Source organism: Falco naumanni, chromosome 8 (genome assembly GCF_017639655.2).
Source record: "Falco naumanni isolate bFalNau1 chromosome 8, bFalNau1.pat, whole genome shotgun sequence".
Taxonomy (NCBI): domain Eukaryota; kingdom Metazoa; phylum Chordata; class Aves; order Falconiformes; family Falconidae; genus Falco; species Falco naumanni.
This window is the reverse complement of record NC_054061.1, coordinates 1192896-1209263: the sequence shown is the minus strand read 5'-3', so window position 1 is coordinate 1209263 and position 16368 is coordinate 1192896. Positions and strand designations below refer to the sequence as shown.

The window sequence follows — 16368 nt, the reverse complement described above, 5'->3', positions numbered from 1 at the left end:
GGATCTCCTCTGCCGGGGGTTTCCGTGCCAGTGCTGGCACAAGGTTGAGCTGTCGCAGGGATGCGCCTCAGGCTCCCGCATGGTGGCTGTGCTTCCAGCTGGCTTCAGGCCAGACTTAAGTGGAGAAGAGATCAAACCCAGACAGGCACCCAGCCTGCACCCAGCAGCTCTCCCCTTGGCTGTCCCGAGTCGGGGGTTGCCTTTCACCCTGGGAATTCTACTGTTGTGGGACAAGATCCCGAAGCCGGTGTGTGCTCCCAGCGCATCCCTGGCTGCTCCTGCCTCAAAATGTTGGCGCTTTCAGGTTTAAGTACTTATTGTTGATACCCTTAAGCAGAAGCTCACGGCACGTGGTGAGAAGGGGCATGGGCACTTGCTGTTTTCCATATTTCAGTGCAGATTCTTGCCACTGCAGCAGATAAAAAGTCCTGCCTTAACAAAATACTCACGGATGACCAGGTTTGCTCCCCTTGCGGGGTTTTACCTGGTGATGGACCAAGTTCCAGGTGTACAACACTCCCCAGAATTTGGCTCTGAAGTAGCATGTGGAGGTTTTTCATGGCTGAAGAGTTTATTTTAGCTCTGTGGTTGTGAGTAGCTGCTGTATGAGGCTGGGGTAGGGAACGGCGCTGGAGCTGCAGCTGGCCACGCTGTTCCGGCAGACCCGGCTCGCCCTGGCTGCTTCGCACTGCAGCGCACGCTGCTGGGCTGCTGCCAGGGACGGGGGCTGGCCTGGGGTCGGACCGCAAGCTGTGGTCAGGCCACACAGCATCATCTCGCCAAGTGAAATCCTCTGCCAAAGCCTTTCCTGTACTTATTCTTGTGCCCGGTGAGGCCGGGTGTAACCGTGGATCCCTTTCCCTTTGGACAACCGTCATGTTTCCGACGGTCTGAATGACAGCCCGGTCCATGTAATCCCTGAGCAAAACGCGAGCCTCCATCCCCAGATGGCTGAGCAAGGTCCTTCAGCAGCAAACGATGCATCATTGCCTGTGTCAGGCTGAATTAGCAGGCAGGCTCGTCACATTAAGCTCAGGCTCTGAGCTGGCAGTCCCTGTGCTCTAGTGTCACTCGAGCTGGCTGTCACACTCCCGTCCCCACCTCTGCAGCCATGGGAAATCTCTTTGGGCAGCACACAGATAATATACACAGTAATGAAGTAGCTTGAGGGAGTAGCTTGCTGGCAAACGGGAGCACAGAGTGACACCTTTCTAGAGTATTAAGTTGCCTTGAGAGCATTATGTCTGAAGTTATTACTTACACTGCTCCTTGCATACACTATTCTTATCGCATTTCTCCATCCCCCAATGTTTACATGAGTTATGCTTATTAATCTAAAGGCAAATGTGTGTAGCTCCATTTCTAGTCCCTCCATCTGTCTCTGCCCTGCACATTCCCTTTCCCTGTCTCTTCTCATCTCTTGCCTCTGTCACTCTGATCTGAAGCAAAGGCAAAAAAGAAAAATCGGTGCTGACCTGGCTCTCTCAAGAAATACATTTCTGTTTGAAATGCTCCAGGAATTTCCGATTCTGGCTAACAGTGACAAAACAAGGCAGAAGTGGCTTTCTTGTTTGTTTTTTCAAAAGCAGAAATGGTTGCTGCAGCAGAGATCCAAGCCTGGTTTGCTGGGCTCTCACTGCAGTCTAACCATACGGGTGCCTCTTTCAAAAGCAGAAGGTGCTTGAGTTTGCTTGTCCTTCTGTTCATACACTTAGAAAAGCGTTAGGTTTCCTTGGTGGGGGTGTGTGGAGAGGTGGGTGGGATGGAGCACCAGCAGCCAGTGCTCTGCAGGCACCCGCTGTGGCTGTGGAGGATCCCCCCATGCCGGGTGCTGGCAGGGGTCGGGTGGGACGGCCAGACCGTGTCCCTGGGAGCTGACACTCTGCTCATGCTGTGCTTCCCCTCCTGCAGGTACCCGTGCTGCGGCCCATGGACCTGATGGTGGAGGCCACCCCCCGGCGGGTATTTGCCAATGCCCATACCTACCACATCAACTCCATCTCTGTCAACAGCGACTACGAGACCTACATGTCAGCGGATGACCTGAGGATAAACCTGTGGAACTTTGAAATCACAAATCAAAGTTTTAGTATCCTTTGGTGCACACTGCCCAGCAGGTCCTGGGACGGTCCCAGCCTGGCCAAGAGCAGCAGTGAGGGGGGTGCCTCGGCTGGCAAGTGGGGTGAGAAAGCCCAGGGAGCCCAGACATGAGCAAGTGTCAGTGAGAGAATGAGAAAACTGGACGGGGGAGACGGGTCCCTGCCGAAGGAGAGCGGCGGAGGGGGGACCTGTGGGGTCCGGCTCTGTGGGGAGCAGCAGAGCTGTGCCCATGTCTGCCGTGATGCTGACCAAGCAAGTACTGCAGCATCTCGCCTGACCCCATGCCTGCACCCCCATCGGTTCCTTGGTACAGGAGCTTCACCCTGCGGCAGGGGCTGGCAGGGGCTCGGGTACAGAATAGCTGCCCGCTGTGCACCTGACTGCAGAACGTCTGAAATCCCCGGTCCCCAGGTGTCATTACCAAGGCACCTCCCTCTCGTCTCTGCCCGTGCCACCGGCGGGGCACCGGGCTGTCTGCGCAGGCATGTTCCAGCATCACACTGAGCCGCCTCCCGTGCCGCGCAGGGCTCAGCTGGCATCGTCGCGACTGCTGCCGCCTGGTGCGGGTGATGCGTTTTTGAATTCTGCCTGTAGGGTCTGCATGGGGCGGGTGGGAGGGGGCGGGTGTCCACAGGTGATGGAGAAGACAGATGCCTTGGGGAAGACGGAGAGAAGAAATATTAATGGTGCAGTCTCCGTCATACCCTGCAGCAGGGTGACAGGCTGCCAGTCACAGCTGTACAAATGAGGTTGTGCCAGTCACCCTTGTAACAGCCGCATCAGAAATAATAACGGGGCACTAATCATTGGTGATATTTATATAGTATTTCCTACTGAAAAATCCTCAGGGCATGTGCTAGATTTAGGCAGCTGGAGAGAATTTCAGCAGTCACAGGCTGGTGGGAGCTCAAAGTGGGTATGTTTGAGCAGGGCTGCAACATGTGCTGGGTTTCAGGGAGGAAGATGAGGAGTGCTAAATTTGGGTAAAACCTCAGGGAGTTTCGATGGCCTGGGGGAGACTGGCCAAGGTGCAAGTGCAGCGCCCAAAATGCTTGCTAAGAATTAATGGAGAAACATCACCACCGGGCAGTTTTCAACCCAGCATTTCAGTGACCTCAAGCACATGAAATATTTTTGAAATTATGTGTACCTGGGCAGCCACCCCTGGGCTGTGGTAGTTTTCTGTTGGTCATTGTGCTCTGGGATTTTTTGCCCCTGTTGATTTTGGTGCAGTTACTCACCATGCCCCGGCACTGCCATACGAGATGTTTACTCTGGCATGGGGTGAATGGTCAGAGTCGGGTCTTGTGGCACACAGAGGGGCTCTGGGCTGTGGTGCCGGAGCTGTGGTCCCCAGCTGCACAGCAAACGTGATGGATGCTGGCTTTCCCTGCACGGTATAGGGCCAGCTGGGCACTGCGGTTCTGCCCCAGGATGGTGCTGCTCCCCCGGGAGCACCTGGTTTGCACAGGGCAAGGGGAAGCCCAGGTGCCCAGAAGCATCAGCTGGAGGGGCAGTGAGAGGGGACCCCCCGGGAGGAGCGGGGTCTAGCCCAGGCTACCTGGGGCTCCTTGACTCGCCCTGCCAGACATCGTGGACATCAAGCCAGCCAACATGGAGGAGCTGACGGAGGTGATCACGGCCGCCGAGTTCCACCCACACCACTGCAACACCTTCGTCTACAGCAGCAGCAAAGGCACCATCCGCCTGTGTGACATGCGCACCTCCGCCCTCTGCGACCGCCACGCCAAGTGTGAGTACAGCCCCTGCCGTCACGATGGCTGCGTCGGGGTCCCCTTTGGGTGAAAAGAGCCCAAAAAAGGGAGTGCGGAGACGCACCTGGGCTCAGGTCTGCCCTTCCACCTCCTGCGGATGTGCCAGGCTGTGGTCCTGCCTGCCCCTGGGTGCTCCCATGGCCACCTGCCCTCAGCCCTGCCCAGCCCCAAAAGGAGCATCTTCCCCCGTGTCCCAGCCCCCTGCCCTTTGTGGGAGCATGTTAGACCCCCCAGCAATGTTTCAGCAGTAGCGGATCTGAGGGGTCACTGGATGCTGGTGCACAGCCGCTAAGAGCTGTTAGTGCCAGAAGGCAGGGAGTGCTGTGTTTCTTCAGGCTGTTTGTCTGAACAGCCCCATGTCCTGTTGTCAGCTGTGGTTGCCGCAGGGGTCAGGATGTGCAGAAGAGCCCCCTCAGAATCTGGAGTGAGCTGGTCAGGTAGGGACCTGGTCCTTGGTCCTCACCAGGCTGATGTGATGAGTGAGGTGCTGCTGAGGCAGCTGAGCTTGGTTCCTGCCCAGCCTGTACATGTCAGGAGGTTGTTATGGGGAAAAATTGTCTTTATCAGCAACTGCTTGGTAAAATAGTGGCACAAATACCTACAGCACTTATGGGTGTGCTGGCAAATGCCTGCTGCTGTTCCTTGTGCCCTAGCAGTCCCTGGAAGGCAGCTCTGTGCTGAGTGCAGCACTGTAAGTAAGATGCAAATGTGGGACAGACCTGAATGGGTTTAGTATCTGCCTGAAAGGCAGCGAAATAGGGCAGAAACAAGGGCCAGTGTGACTGGACAGCTGAACCCCTGTGTCTCCTGTTCTTGTTTGAATTTTCATCAGAAAATGGCAATTTCTTGTGGGAAATGAAGGAGATTTTTGGTATTCTAAGTGTGATCATGTTATGAGAACAAGATGCACAAACCTGGTGCAACATATTGGAGTCCCGTGCTCATAATCTACCTCCAGAGAGCACCCGGGTGTGTGTCAGCCATAGCTTTCCTAGAGGCGACAGGGAATCACACACCAGCTAATGCTTCTGGGCTTTCAAGCTGCGGTCGTGGTCTGATACCTGTTTTTAAGCTGGAGTACAGTGGGTGGAGAGGGCAGCTTGCATTGCTGGCTGGAGATTCAGAAATACCAACAGGCGTTTTTCCCAAATCCTGAGCAAAATACACTTTTCTCTTACATTTCCTGACCATGTCTTGCAGTCCCACAGTGACAGCTCCCAGCTGAGAATCAGAATACAATTAAGGAGCAAACAAAATTCATTTTCCTGACACTTCAGCAGCAGAAGCATCCCGCTGGCTTTTCCCTTTGTTTGGGTGCTGCTGCGTCCCTCCAGCCCTCAGCCAGCACACTGGCCAGCGGTGAATCCCAACTTGGTTTGACCTCTCCTGTGACATTTCCTTATTGATTTCCCTCCCTCAGAAGCATCAGCCTCAGTCAGTTGCAGTTCAGCAGATGTGTAAGTCAAAATTGAGACAGTTCATCAAAGTTCAAAATGAAAAGCAACATTGGCTTTCGGAGGCAAATCCTCCAACGGAGACATTTAATAACCGTCAATATTTAATAAAAATGCAGAAGATGGCACTGCACGTCCCAGTCATGTTTATTTAGATAGATGCAGTTTGCTGCTGGCGGCCAGCTTTTGCTTATGTGCTTCTCTTATTAAATTTGGTTTGCCCATTTTGTTTGAGGATCCTGCGATCTGTGACGTTGTATGTGTCACCCCCAGCCATGTAGCTTCCTAAGAGCATCAGCTGCCACATAGAGGTGCCTGCCCCACAGGGCTGCAGAGGGCTGGAGGGCCGGCGTGCTGCCGCGCTGAGGGTTGGTGGTCCTCAAGGGGATGCCTGCCTGGGCACACCATGCACAAAGAAATCGCGTGTGTTGTCTGAAGCCCCACGAGAAGCCAGAGGGGAGATCGGGATTCCCGGAGTGGCTGGTAATGCCAGCAAAAATCATCTTGTTTGAAAAACATTGGGAAAGTGAGGAAAAACCCCGCTGGGGGTTACTGCAGTTATTTCCCCATAGCAAAAGGCATTGGGCTTTCCCCTTTTTTTTTTTAAGGAGCCACCTGTGATTGTCCCTACTGAACCCCTGAACCAAAAGGCTCAGAGCACAGCCTGTTCCCCAGAGGGGACCTTTACCTTCTGGTCTTTTCACTGCTGGTGGCCTACAGCACCACTACCAAACATATTCTTTGCTGAAAACAGTTTCAGCTTTGGTTAGAAATCAGAAGCACACAAAGCTGCTTTGATCAGGTAACCGACAGCATGCAGATTTGACCCTCCGCTAATGCAGGTTGTTTCTAACACAAGCCACCCCCCACCCCCACCCCTTCTACTTGGGCAGGCGCTGCTGCCTTTTGGGCAAGCCCCAGCCAGACTCTGCATCGCTGCTGCTTTCCCTGCGAGGAGCAGGATCATGCCATGGGCTGTGCAGCCCTTCTCGGCCATCTCAGGGTCCGCATCCCCCCCGGGAGGCTGCTGGGGAAGGAGGGCAGGCAAAGGGGGCTGGCACCAGGAGAGCAGCTCCTGGTCCGTGTCGGAGAAAAATAGGGTTGTTGTGTAACAGAGAATTAGTGTTCAGAAATCCTTTCCATGAGCTCAGCAGCCCAGATCTGCTTCTGCAGAAGGAGCAAAGCCACACAAAAGCCTTCAGCTGCGAAGCAAAAATAGCTCCTGTGAGCCCCTGCCCTGCCCAGCCCAGTGCTGTGGCTCAGACCCTCTGCCTGTGTGCTGGGACCCCAGTGCTGGCAGAGCCCTTGCTGCTGCCAGCACCGGCACCGGCGAGGGCCTGGGCATCTCGTGGCTGTGGTCCTGCTGCCCAGTGGCCATGGGGACGGTGCCAGCTGGGGCTGGGGACAGCAGGGTCCAGCCACGCCGCAGGACAGCAGCTTGCCCCCGTCCTGCCAGCGCCTGGGCTGGTGCTTGGAGCACCCTGCCAAAAGCATCGGTACCTCATCTGTGAGGAAGAGGAACATGTTCTGTTGCCTTGCTACAGATAGGAAGAATGAGGCAGAAAGGCAAATCACTCGCGTTCGGGGGGAAATTGGTACCAGACGCGTAATTTCTGCTCCTTAGCCCGTGGTGGCGAGGCTCCTGCGCCGCTGGGCTGGGGGCGGGTTGCAGAGTTGATTTTTCTGATATAAAGCAAAGCTCTGTTCTGCTTGTGCTGGCTTAGGTCTTCCTCAGTGGTGTTCATGATTCATTTTCTGCATAGGTGAACTGTTGGTGGAGTTCATCTTTTTATTGGAAGCAAGAGAAGCAGCAGAGGGTTAATGTATTTGCCCATGTGAGTGCTGCTCTGCTGTGCTTCCAGCTTTCCACGGGGCCCATTTATTACCAGATTAACTGGAGCCTCAGCTGGAATCCAGAGGGGTCAGCTGCCCTGCCCGGGGCTTATGCACTTGGTGGCTCCACCGCTTTTAGCGTACAGGCCAGATGGGCCATCTTGCACATGTGAGTGGCACGTGGCCCCTGGGCCAGCATCACCCTGCTCCTTGACCCACGGGTGCTGCCCAAGGGTGGGCACCATGCGGGGTGGGCGAGGGAGCAAGCAGGCGAACCAGGAGCTGGCAGAGATGGCGTGTGCAGGTGCGCTGCCATAGGAGGTTTGTTTTGTTAACAGAGGTAATGTGGACCTGTCCTGAAACACAGCCGCCAGTTAAACCCACGGTGTGCTTGCTGGTGGCCACCAGTAACACCTCAAAAGCTTGTCAGGGAGTAACTGCTACGTGGGAGTTGCCTGCTCAGACAGAACTTGGACTGATGGATCCAAAGTCCTTTTACGTGACAGGTCAGTTAATGCCACCAGTCATCTGGTGTGACCTGAGACTCGGGGTGCACGAAGGAGTGGGGAGAGGAGGAGGAGGAGAGAGTGTAGAGCTGGGCTCTGCTAGCTGTGTCTTTCCAAAGAAGGGAGAGTGAAGGGTTAAAATAGCCACATCTGGAGGAAATTAACTTCTCCCACCTAGGGGTGTGGGTTTGGGGTGATGCCTAGGGCTGCTGCTGCCTGCCATGTGCTGTGGCACTGTTCCCTCAGCAGCTGCCTGCCCTGACTTGAGATGCCCGTGTCCCACGGGCGATGGTCTGGCCTTGCTGGTTGGTGACCCTGCTGCTTGGTGAGCAGGTGTCCTCTAAAGGCTGGGAGAGGCCTGGTCTCACCCCTGGAATCACCTTTGTCAGCTCAGAGGGAGGGACACGGATCCATGGGCTGCCACATGCCATTGGCACTGGCGAGGGTGAAACTAAAGATGCCAGCTCTGCAAAGCCACACCAGGCTCCAGCAAAACACCTTTGCTCCCGTGTTCCTGGTGACGGCACGTTCTCTTTACCTATTTTTTCAGGTAAGCCTTTTATAGAGGAAAAAGGTTCTATAAGTAGAGTATGGAGATCTGATTCCCTGTCAGAAAACTCTGTGTGTAGAGAAAGCCAGTTGTGCGCAGCGCTGGGAAGCTGCAGGGTGAGCTGGGCTGAGCTGGGCTGAGCTCTGTGTCCCAGGTTTCAGCTGGAGCAGAGCTGGGCAGGTAGTGTCGCCCCTAGAAACTCACCATCTCCTTCCTCCAGCCCCTCGCAGGAGCTGACCGTGTCCTGCTGCACGCAGTAACAGGCCTGGCAAGACCTCAGACTAAGAATTAACTAGTCAGTTGTGCAAAATCACCAGGGGGGTGAAGAACAAGCCTCTTGTGTCACCCTGAGCTCATTTAGCAAAGTGGGAAACCTCTTTGTCTTTGCAGCGCTCTCCTGTCTTCATCTGGAATCAGTTTCCACCCAGCAGATCATTCACTTCTGACAGGGCAGGTGTTGGGGCTGAGCTGAGGGGGTGACACCGAGCGCAGAGGGGACCTGAGTGGCAGTCACAGCCCAGCCCAAGCTTGGTGATGGCCCCGTGCAGCTTTTGGTTTTCCATTCTGACTTGCTAGTTGTCATGATTAGAGTTTAAATGAGGACTGAGAAAGAAAAGACAGGGCTTGAATTGGGGTTAAATTTATTGTTGAGCGGTTAAATTTATGAATGAGTGAAAAAACCCATTTGCTTTGAAGCTGCCCTGAGAGGGTCCCTCTGGGCAGGGGGTGCTCGGGTGCAGGGCGGCTGCAGAGGCAGCAGCTTGGGGGGGTCGTCTTCAGCAGTGCCACTTGAACGATTGTTCTCTGCGTTTGGTACCTCTGGGCTTTGTGTCGCAGTATCAGAGCCATAGTACGGCAGGCAAGGAGACCAGCACAGGGAAAACGCATTTAGCCCGTACCAGACTTGTGCGTGTTAAACGTTCTGCGTTTTAAACAGTCGACAGCTCCTGCACCCCGGACTGCAGAGGGGAGCGGGTCCTGCGCCAGGCTCCGCTGTGCACAGCTGGATCCCACGCTCGGCTCCTGCCTTCTCGCCCTGGGCACAATCCTGGGCACAGCAGGGGTGCTGCCCTTGCTGTCCCAGGGGGCTGGGGCTGACGCTCCCACCCTGACCCTGGGAACGGCCGTAGCCCTGGCTCCTCGTCAGTGCTGGGCACAAGGGACAGAGGAGCCCTCGCTGCCCTGCTGCTCTGGCATGGCCGGGGAAGGGAGCAGCAGGGCGCTGGCAGGGGCAGGGCAGCTGTGGTGCTCTGCCAGTGGGAAGGCTCCCACAGCCGTGCCGGGGGATGCGGTGCCTGGTGCCGGAGGGCCGTTCTCAGCCCTCTTCGTACCACGGACATCTCACCCTTGCTGACTTGCCTTGGTGCTGCCACAGCTCTTGGGTATGTTCTGTGGGGCCTTTCCTGTTTGATAGTTGATCTGCAATTTAACATTTTCTACTTCTACAGTACCGGCAACAATTTCCTCGTGCCCCTGTACTATAAACTGGAGAGCACCTCAGCCTTGGCATAAGCTCACATACACGCGTCCGTGACAAACGCTGCAGCCCTTAAATCAAACCTCACGGAGCCAGCCGACCTGATGTGAGCAAACCTGTGGTGATCACAGGGAAGACAAGTCATGGCATTCCGATGCTCTCCACAGACTGCCTCAGATCTTTATTTTCTCTTGTTGCTGTCGCTTTTCTTATTTAAAAAACCTGACGTGTCATCAGATTTCCTGCTGGTGATTAAAGGACCCAGAGCTGGGTCCTGCTGTGGGCAATGCCATTTCAGATTTGTAGAGAGGTCATTTGTACTGGCACTTCAGGCATTTTTTCCACAGTGCTCAGGAATTCAGGTGTCAGTACCACAGGGCTCACTGAGGGGGTGATAAATGTGAGCACATGCCGGTGCTCCTCGGGTGGCGTTGTGCAGGGCACGCTGCCTCCGAGGCATGGAGTGGCCAAGCCGGCTGTGGCATGTCCCCTGCTCTGGCCACTGCCAGGATGGAGCCAGCAGCCACCATGGCAGAGGGTTTGTAGAGCTGCCTCGGTGCTGGGGACAAGGGTCGAGGAAATGCAGCTGGCAACAGCATTATTCTCCAGCAGAGAAGTGAAGCGCTGTGAGCTTCTCAGTGCTCCCCAGCAGTATCCCTTAGTGCTGTGCTGGAGAGCTGTCTGCAGAGGTGGAAAGAGGAGGCTGGGCAGATGTCCCTGCGGTGGCAGCGTCTCTCTTGATGCATCTCTGTGATGCTTTTTTAAAGCCATACTTGCCCAGCTGATGTTACTACGAAATCAGATTTGTAAATACATTTAATCTGGAGCTTCATCGGTCTCCTTCAAACTGTTCACACCGTGATTTATTCAAAGACTGATCAGGTTAAATCTGTAGGTTGCAGGGGCTATAAAATATTTACATGACTTTTCGTTACGCTGCACATTGATTTCTAGAGAGCAGAAGTGACACGCAAGGCTCTAAATCTTCTGGGCTTCTGTGGTGCTGTGATAGATTGGTCACCAATGGTCTTGCTTGCTTATTGCATGTGTTAAAAACAAAGGAGTTTCAATTGTGCCAAGTCAAGTCCTTAAAACACGGGCATTTGTCTGGTCTAGGCCAAACCCAGAAGCCTGCTGTGGTGATATCCCACAGGGATGCAGGTTTCCCTGCTCGGCTCCGGGGCCGGGGGTGCCCTGGGACGCCAGCTAGGTGCCGCCTATAGGTAGGTGCCGCCTATAGGTAGGTGCCGCCTATAGGTAGGTGCCGCCTATAGGTCTCCCCGGCCAAAGCAGAGCCTCCTTTGCCGTGCAGCAGCGTGGCTCCGGGGGTGCTCACTGCCCACATCCTGCGGTGCCAGGGCAGGGTGGCAGGTCCCTGGCCTGGGGACAGGGAGCTCCTGCCTCGGCTGGTGCCAGCACTTATCCTTTCCTCTTCCACAGTTTTTGAAGAGCCCGAAGACCCAAGTAACCGGTCGTTTTTTTCCGAGATCATCTCCTCAATCTCTGATGTCAAATTCAGCCACAGTGGGAGGTATATCATGACCCGGGACTATCTCACGGTCAAAGTGTGGGACCTGAACATGGAGAACCGGCCCATCGAGACCTACCAAGTGAGTGTGGCATGGTCAGGCACCCACGGTGCTCCTGCCCAAGCCGTGTTCCCGGGCCAGTGGCAGGGGGGATGGGTACAAACCTGATGGATGGCAGCATTGTGCCATTAAATCATGGAAAGCAAATGAAGAACAGTTAAGTGCGGGCTGGAGTGGCCTGGTGAAGTGTAACCCACATCCCCAGGTTGGGTGGTGGTGAGGAGGGGAAGCTCAGGTGCTGGTGGCCAGGAGGGCTGCCTGGCAGGCAAGTGACAGGTCCTTGCTACCCTCTGCCTGGGGATGTGGCCTGGCACTGCCTGAGCTGCATGTGGAGCGGTGGTACTGCTGCTGCTTACAGCAGAAGGGTGGCCATGGTCAAGGGCACACAATAACGGGCCGTGGCCAGTGCTGCTGGCACGGCCGTGGGAGAGCCAGGGCTCACCCCCAGCGAGCACTGGGCTGGCACTGCTGTGCCGTGCCAGCTGGTGCAGGGATCTCATGCCCCATCCCTCCCTGCCGGCAGGTTCACGACTACCTGCGGAGCAAGCTCTGCTCGCTCTATGAGAACGACTGCATCTTCGACAAGTTTGAGTGCGTCTGGAACGGGTCCGACAGGTGAGCTGTGAGCTGTTCAGTGGCAGCTGCACCCTGGCACCCAGCCCCACGGGGCTCCCTCATCCCCTGCGGTCCCTTCCCCGGCCCTCGGCTGGGTGCGGGCTCTGCAGAGCTTCCCTGTGGGATCGCTGGGATCACCTAAACCCACGGCCCCATGCCCAGGCACTGCAGGGGGTGTCTTGTGGGGTCCTGGCTCTCTCCTGGATGGGTTCCAGTCCTGTCCTGCATCATCCTGCAGGAGGGTGGTTGATGCATTTAGCTCCAGATTGCCAGACTCGGGGAGTGGCAGCTGTCCACCCATATTTCAAAACGATTCACACTGAAGCAGGTGGCAGAAGGTGGCAAGACCGGTTGACCTGTCAGGATTGCCACATTTTTTTTCTCTGAACCATCAGGGTGAGTTACCGAGGCACAACTGGACCTAAAGCCCAAATTCCAAATCTAATGCGATCTCATTATGCCCCTGGATATTCAGTCTGCCCCCAGTTACGAGGAGGTTTGCTTCTAGAAACATGTGAAAATCATTCGGTTCAGGTCAGCTAGTTCTTTGCCATAAAGAATCATATCCATATGCGTTGTTATCCTGAAAGGAATTGCCTCCCCCATGTGCATTCCCTGGGTTGAGGGGGACACAGGAACACACCACCCCCCCATGCTGGGCAGCTCCGGGGTACCACGGCCGGGTGGGCTGCACAGGGTGACCCATCCTTCATCCCTCCTCGCAGCGTCATCATGACCGGCTCCTACAACAACTTCTTCCGCATGTTCGACCGCAACACCAAGCGCGACGTGACGCTGGAGGCCTCGCGGGAGAACAGCAAACCCCGCGCCATCCTCAAGCCCCGCAAGGTCTGCGTGGGCGGCAAGCGGAGGAAAGACGAAATTAGCGTGGACAGTCTGGACTTTAGCAAAAAGATCCTGCACACAGCTTGGCACCCCTCTGAGAATATCATTGCCGTGGCAGCAACAAATAACCTGTATATATTCCAGGACAAGGTTAACTAGGAGGACAAGTTGTTCTTTAGGAATCTCATGTACTGAATACTAGTAAACACAAGATTTCAAATGTTTCTTTTCTTTCTTTCTTTTTTGTTTCCCCCCCCCTTCTTCCTTCCTATCCCTTTGTTCCGTTGCCGCCCTGCAGACGGCAGCTGTGCGGAGGCACATGCACCCGTGCCCCAGCGCCGGGGGGCAGCGGGGGCACCCCCAGCAGACACCCTATTTCTCTTTCATTTGTGTGTTGGGAGCGATGGCAGATGGGGGGTGAGTGTGGGGGGGGTGTGGGGTGTGAGGCTTGTGCTGCCACCCCGGTGTCCCTGGGGTGGCGGCAGCTGGCTGTGGAGCAGGGGGATGGGGGCGTGTGGGGACAGTGGCCGCAGGCCCTTGAGCGGTTCTGGCCACAGTCACCCCACGCTCATCCTATTAAACTTGATCCTAGAAATATTCCACCTGTCATGCTGCGAGATCAGAACATCATCCCCTTTGCTGGTTTTCACGTTTGTCTTTTTATTATTATCATTTTGTGTTTTTACCAACAGAGACAGCAAAACCAAACATAAAATGGAAAAGTTCAGATTTGCAATGGACAAGCTTAAAGGGGGGGATCTGCTGCGCACCGAGACGTGTCTGCTCTAGCCAGGCTGCTGCCTTCCCCCACCCCCAGACACTCTCCCGAGGATTTGGCTTTGTAGATACTGTGGTGCCTTTTTTGGTATATGAAATACCTTTATAAATAATGCTTCCAAACTGCATTGACTGCAAACCAAATTGAACCCGGGCTTTCCTTCTGCATTTCTTGTCTTTTGCTTTGGTCATTTCTACTTGTTCTGTTGTAAGCTCTTGCATGTTGTGACTGTCTCTCTCTCTCTTTCTTTTTAAATTTATTTATTTATTTATTCAATTTTTTAAAAGATAAAGTATAAGTTGCTAACTTATGACCTTCTAAAAAAGAAACCAACCATATATTGCTGTTAGCACCTGACTGCTTCAGAGAGAGGCTGTCTGTGGTCCTACACCATAATAATAATGATAATAATAGTAATAAAAACAATAATTCTTCCTCTTTGCATGGCAAGGCTGCCCCTTTCTACTCTAAAGATTGTTCAGGTCCCTCTTATACTTGAGCAACTGTTCAATAATAAAACAATAAACCCACTGAATTTTCAGTCAATCTAAAAACTGCTCCTGCAACAAAAAGCAAATTAATAAAGTCAATTAAAAAAATTCAACACTGTCACTTTAGAAGTGGCTCTGTAAGAGTGGCCCTGCCGTGCATCCCTTCCGCTGGGGCCACAGGCATCCCACCAGTACCTGCCCCGCTGCAGGGATGTTTTCACGCCTCTCGACGGGCAAAGTGCCCTTTGGGCCAGGCTCTCCGCGAGGCACCATGAGGATCCCCAGCGTGTCCCACCACGGCCTCCCAGCTCTGGCACCCAGCAAGGGAGACTAACTGCCACTTACCCAAGGAGCACAGGGACCGCGTGGAAAACCAGGAGCTGCACAGCAGCGAGGACCCCCAACCGTGCCCCGGGCAGGCGAAGCCCCTGCCCACCTTCCCCACCTCATGCACCGGCGCAGGGCAGCAGCAAGGAGAGCTTGCTGCCTTCAGGGGAGTGACCACAAGGGAAAAAACGAAGTGCACTGGCTTAAATATTTATTACAAGCAATGGCTTTCAGGAGTACCTTTTTTTTTTTAAAAAAAAATGAAATGGTAAAAAAAACCAGCAAGAGTAAATGAACCATTTTAAAAAAGTAAATGTTCTTTTTTGGTTCCTGTAAAGAAAGCCTGCACTCTAGCATCAGAAGTAAAGTTGTCCCAAATGTGTCTTTGTGTGGCATCGCTGCTTGTGCCTCCCCATGCTGGGCGGTAGCTCTGCGGCACCCAGACCGTGTCTGCAGGCCCCTGGTCAGAGGTTGGCTGTCAGGGCTGTGCTGATGAAGGGGGGCTGGGGGGCGTCCCAGAGATCCCAGGGGTCCTGCATCCCTGCTGAGGGTACAGGATGTCAGGGCAGTGGAATATCTGGAACAGAGCCTCCCCCCGCAGCTTGGCGCAGCCTGGCGAGGGTCAGTCCTTGGTGCAGGGGCTGCAGCGGGGTGGAGCAGATGTCCCACCGGTCCCACATCCGCTGCGGGTGGGTGTGGGAGGGTGCAGAAAGTGGGATGTGCCCTGCTTGTCCAGTGGTTTAAGGACTTGCGGAAGGCAGACATTCCCATGGCTTGGTCACACATGACCCCATCCCACTGAGGATGCATTTGTGTGTGGGGAGGGCTAGTGCTGCTGGCACAGGGGGGGCACGGCCCGGGCTGCAGTGCCAGGGAACTGGCAGCTGTGCCAGAGTGACCGTCACCAGCCCCAGCCGGGAGGAACAGCTGCTTTTGGAAGCCACACTGTCCAACAGCATCCTGCACCGCGCTGGCCCAGCAGCAATGGCTACAAACTGCAGGGTGCCCGCCCCGAAGGAGGGATGCTCAGCCTGGTACCCGTCTGTCGCAGGTGGTTTCTGTTCCCCCCCACTCACAGCCTGGCGGTGTGGGGGGCCTTTCCCATGAGGGGAAGGTGCTGTTTGCCTCACTTCTGCACACACCCCGTGTTACCTGGTGGCAGGGCACAGTAGTTCCTGAAGACGCTGGGGTGAAGGGAGGTAGTCAAGTGCATGCCAGGGCCAGTGCCGATGCCATGCTGATGGGGGAGGAGCCACCATGACTGGCCATGCCTGTGCTTCATCCCAGGGGGCTTCCTGCTGGGTCAGCTGCCATCTCACAACTTGTTGCATTAATTCCTTTTTCTTAGCTTAACCAAATGCAGTAGGGTGCGTAGCATTAAGGTATTGCTTTCTTTTATAAGTCACTTTCAGCATGCAGCAGCAAGGCAGAACTAACAGGGACCCTGAGAGGCACTGAGGAGGGGAGATGCCCACAACCAGGCTGGGAACTGGTATACTCACCTGCTGCAGCGAGCCTTACCTCAGTTGGTGAACCAGTCACCCGGTGTGGTTGGTACTTCAGCTGGCCCTTGATGCTCACATGCAGAAATCCATCCAGCCGCAATCGTGAACACTTCCTGCATCTGTAGAGGGGCATTTGAGGTCCTAAGGGATGCTGTTGAGGGGCAGCGTGCATGCTGTGCAAGCAGTGTTGGTGCTGGGTGCCCAATGCTGCACTATGTCTCAGGGGCAGCCTGCCAGCTGACAGTCCACAGACGATGTCCTGCTCACTCGTGCAGGGAGCAACATTATCACATCCCAGATACAAGCCCCGTAGCCCAGGCTCAGCACTAAATATCTCCAATAACAGGGCTGTGTGGCGTGACGAGGGCTATTACTCTTGCCCTGCAGCCCAGCCTCTGAAAAAGGAGCTGCTGGACCCTCCTCGGTGGTGGCAGTGCCTGGGGGACGAGTCAGACCCCATCAAGACTCCTGGCTCGGGCTGGCTCGGCTGCGCAAGGCCAGCAGTGAGCACTTCCATCTCCC

The 16368-nt window shown here is 55.0% G+C and overlaps 1 protein-coding gene across 4 annotated transcripts in view; it reads left to right on the top strand.

Annotated features, from left to right (window-relative positions):
- The window catches only part of PPP2R2B (protein phosphatase 2 regulatory subunit Bbeta), a 104606-nt gene extending 91637 nt beyond the window's left edge, over positions 1 to 12969 (top strand). For all 4 annotated transcript variants that reach the window (XM_040604561.1, XM_040604562.1, XM_040604563.1 and 1 more), the window contains 5 exons: positions 1912 to 2089; positions 3689 to 3853; positions 11136 to 11305; positions 11808 to 11899; positions 12625 to 12969. In XM_040604561.1, coding sequence (XP_040460495.1) covers positions 1912 to 2089; positions 3689 to 3853; positions 11136 to 11305; positions 11808 to 11899; positions 12625 to 12904 — 885 coding nt within the window. In that variant the 3' untranslated portion in view covers positions 12905 to 12969. The remainder of the gene's footprint in view (positions 1 to 1911; positions 2090 to 3688; positions 3854 to 11135; positions 11306 to 11807; positions 11900 to 12624) is intronic.
- Positions 12970 to 16368: the final 3399 nt, after the last annotated feature.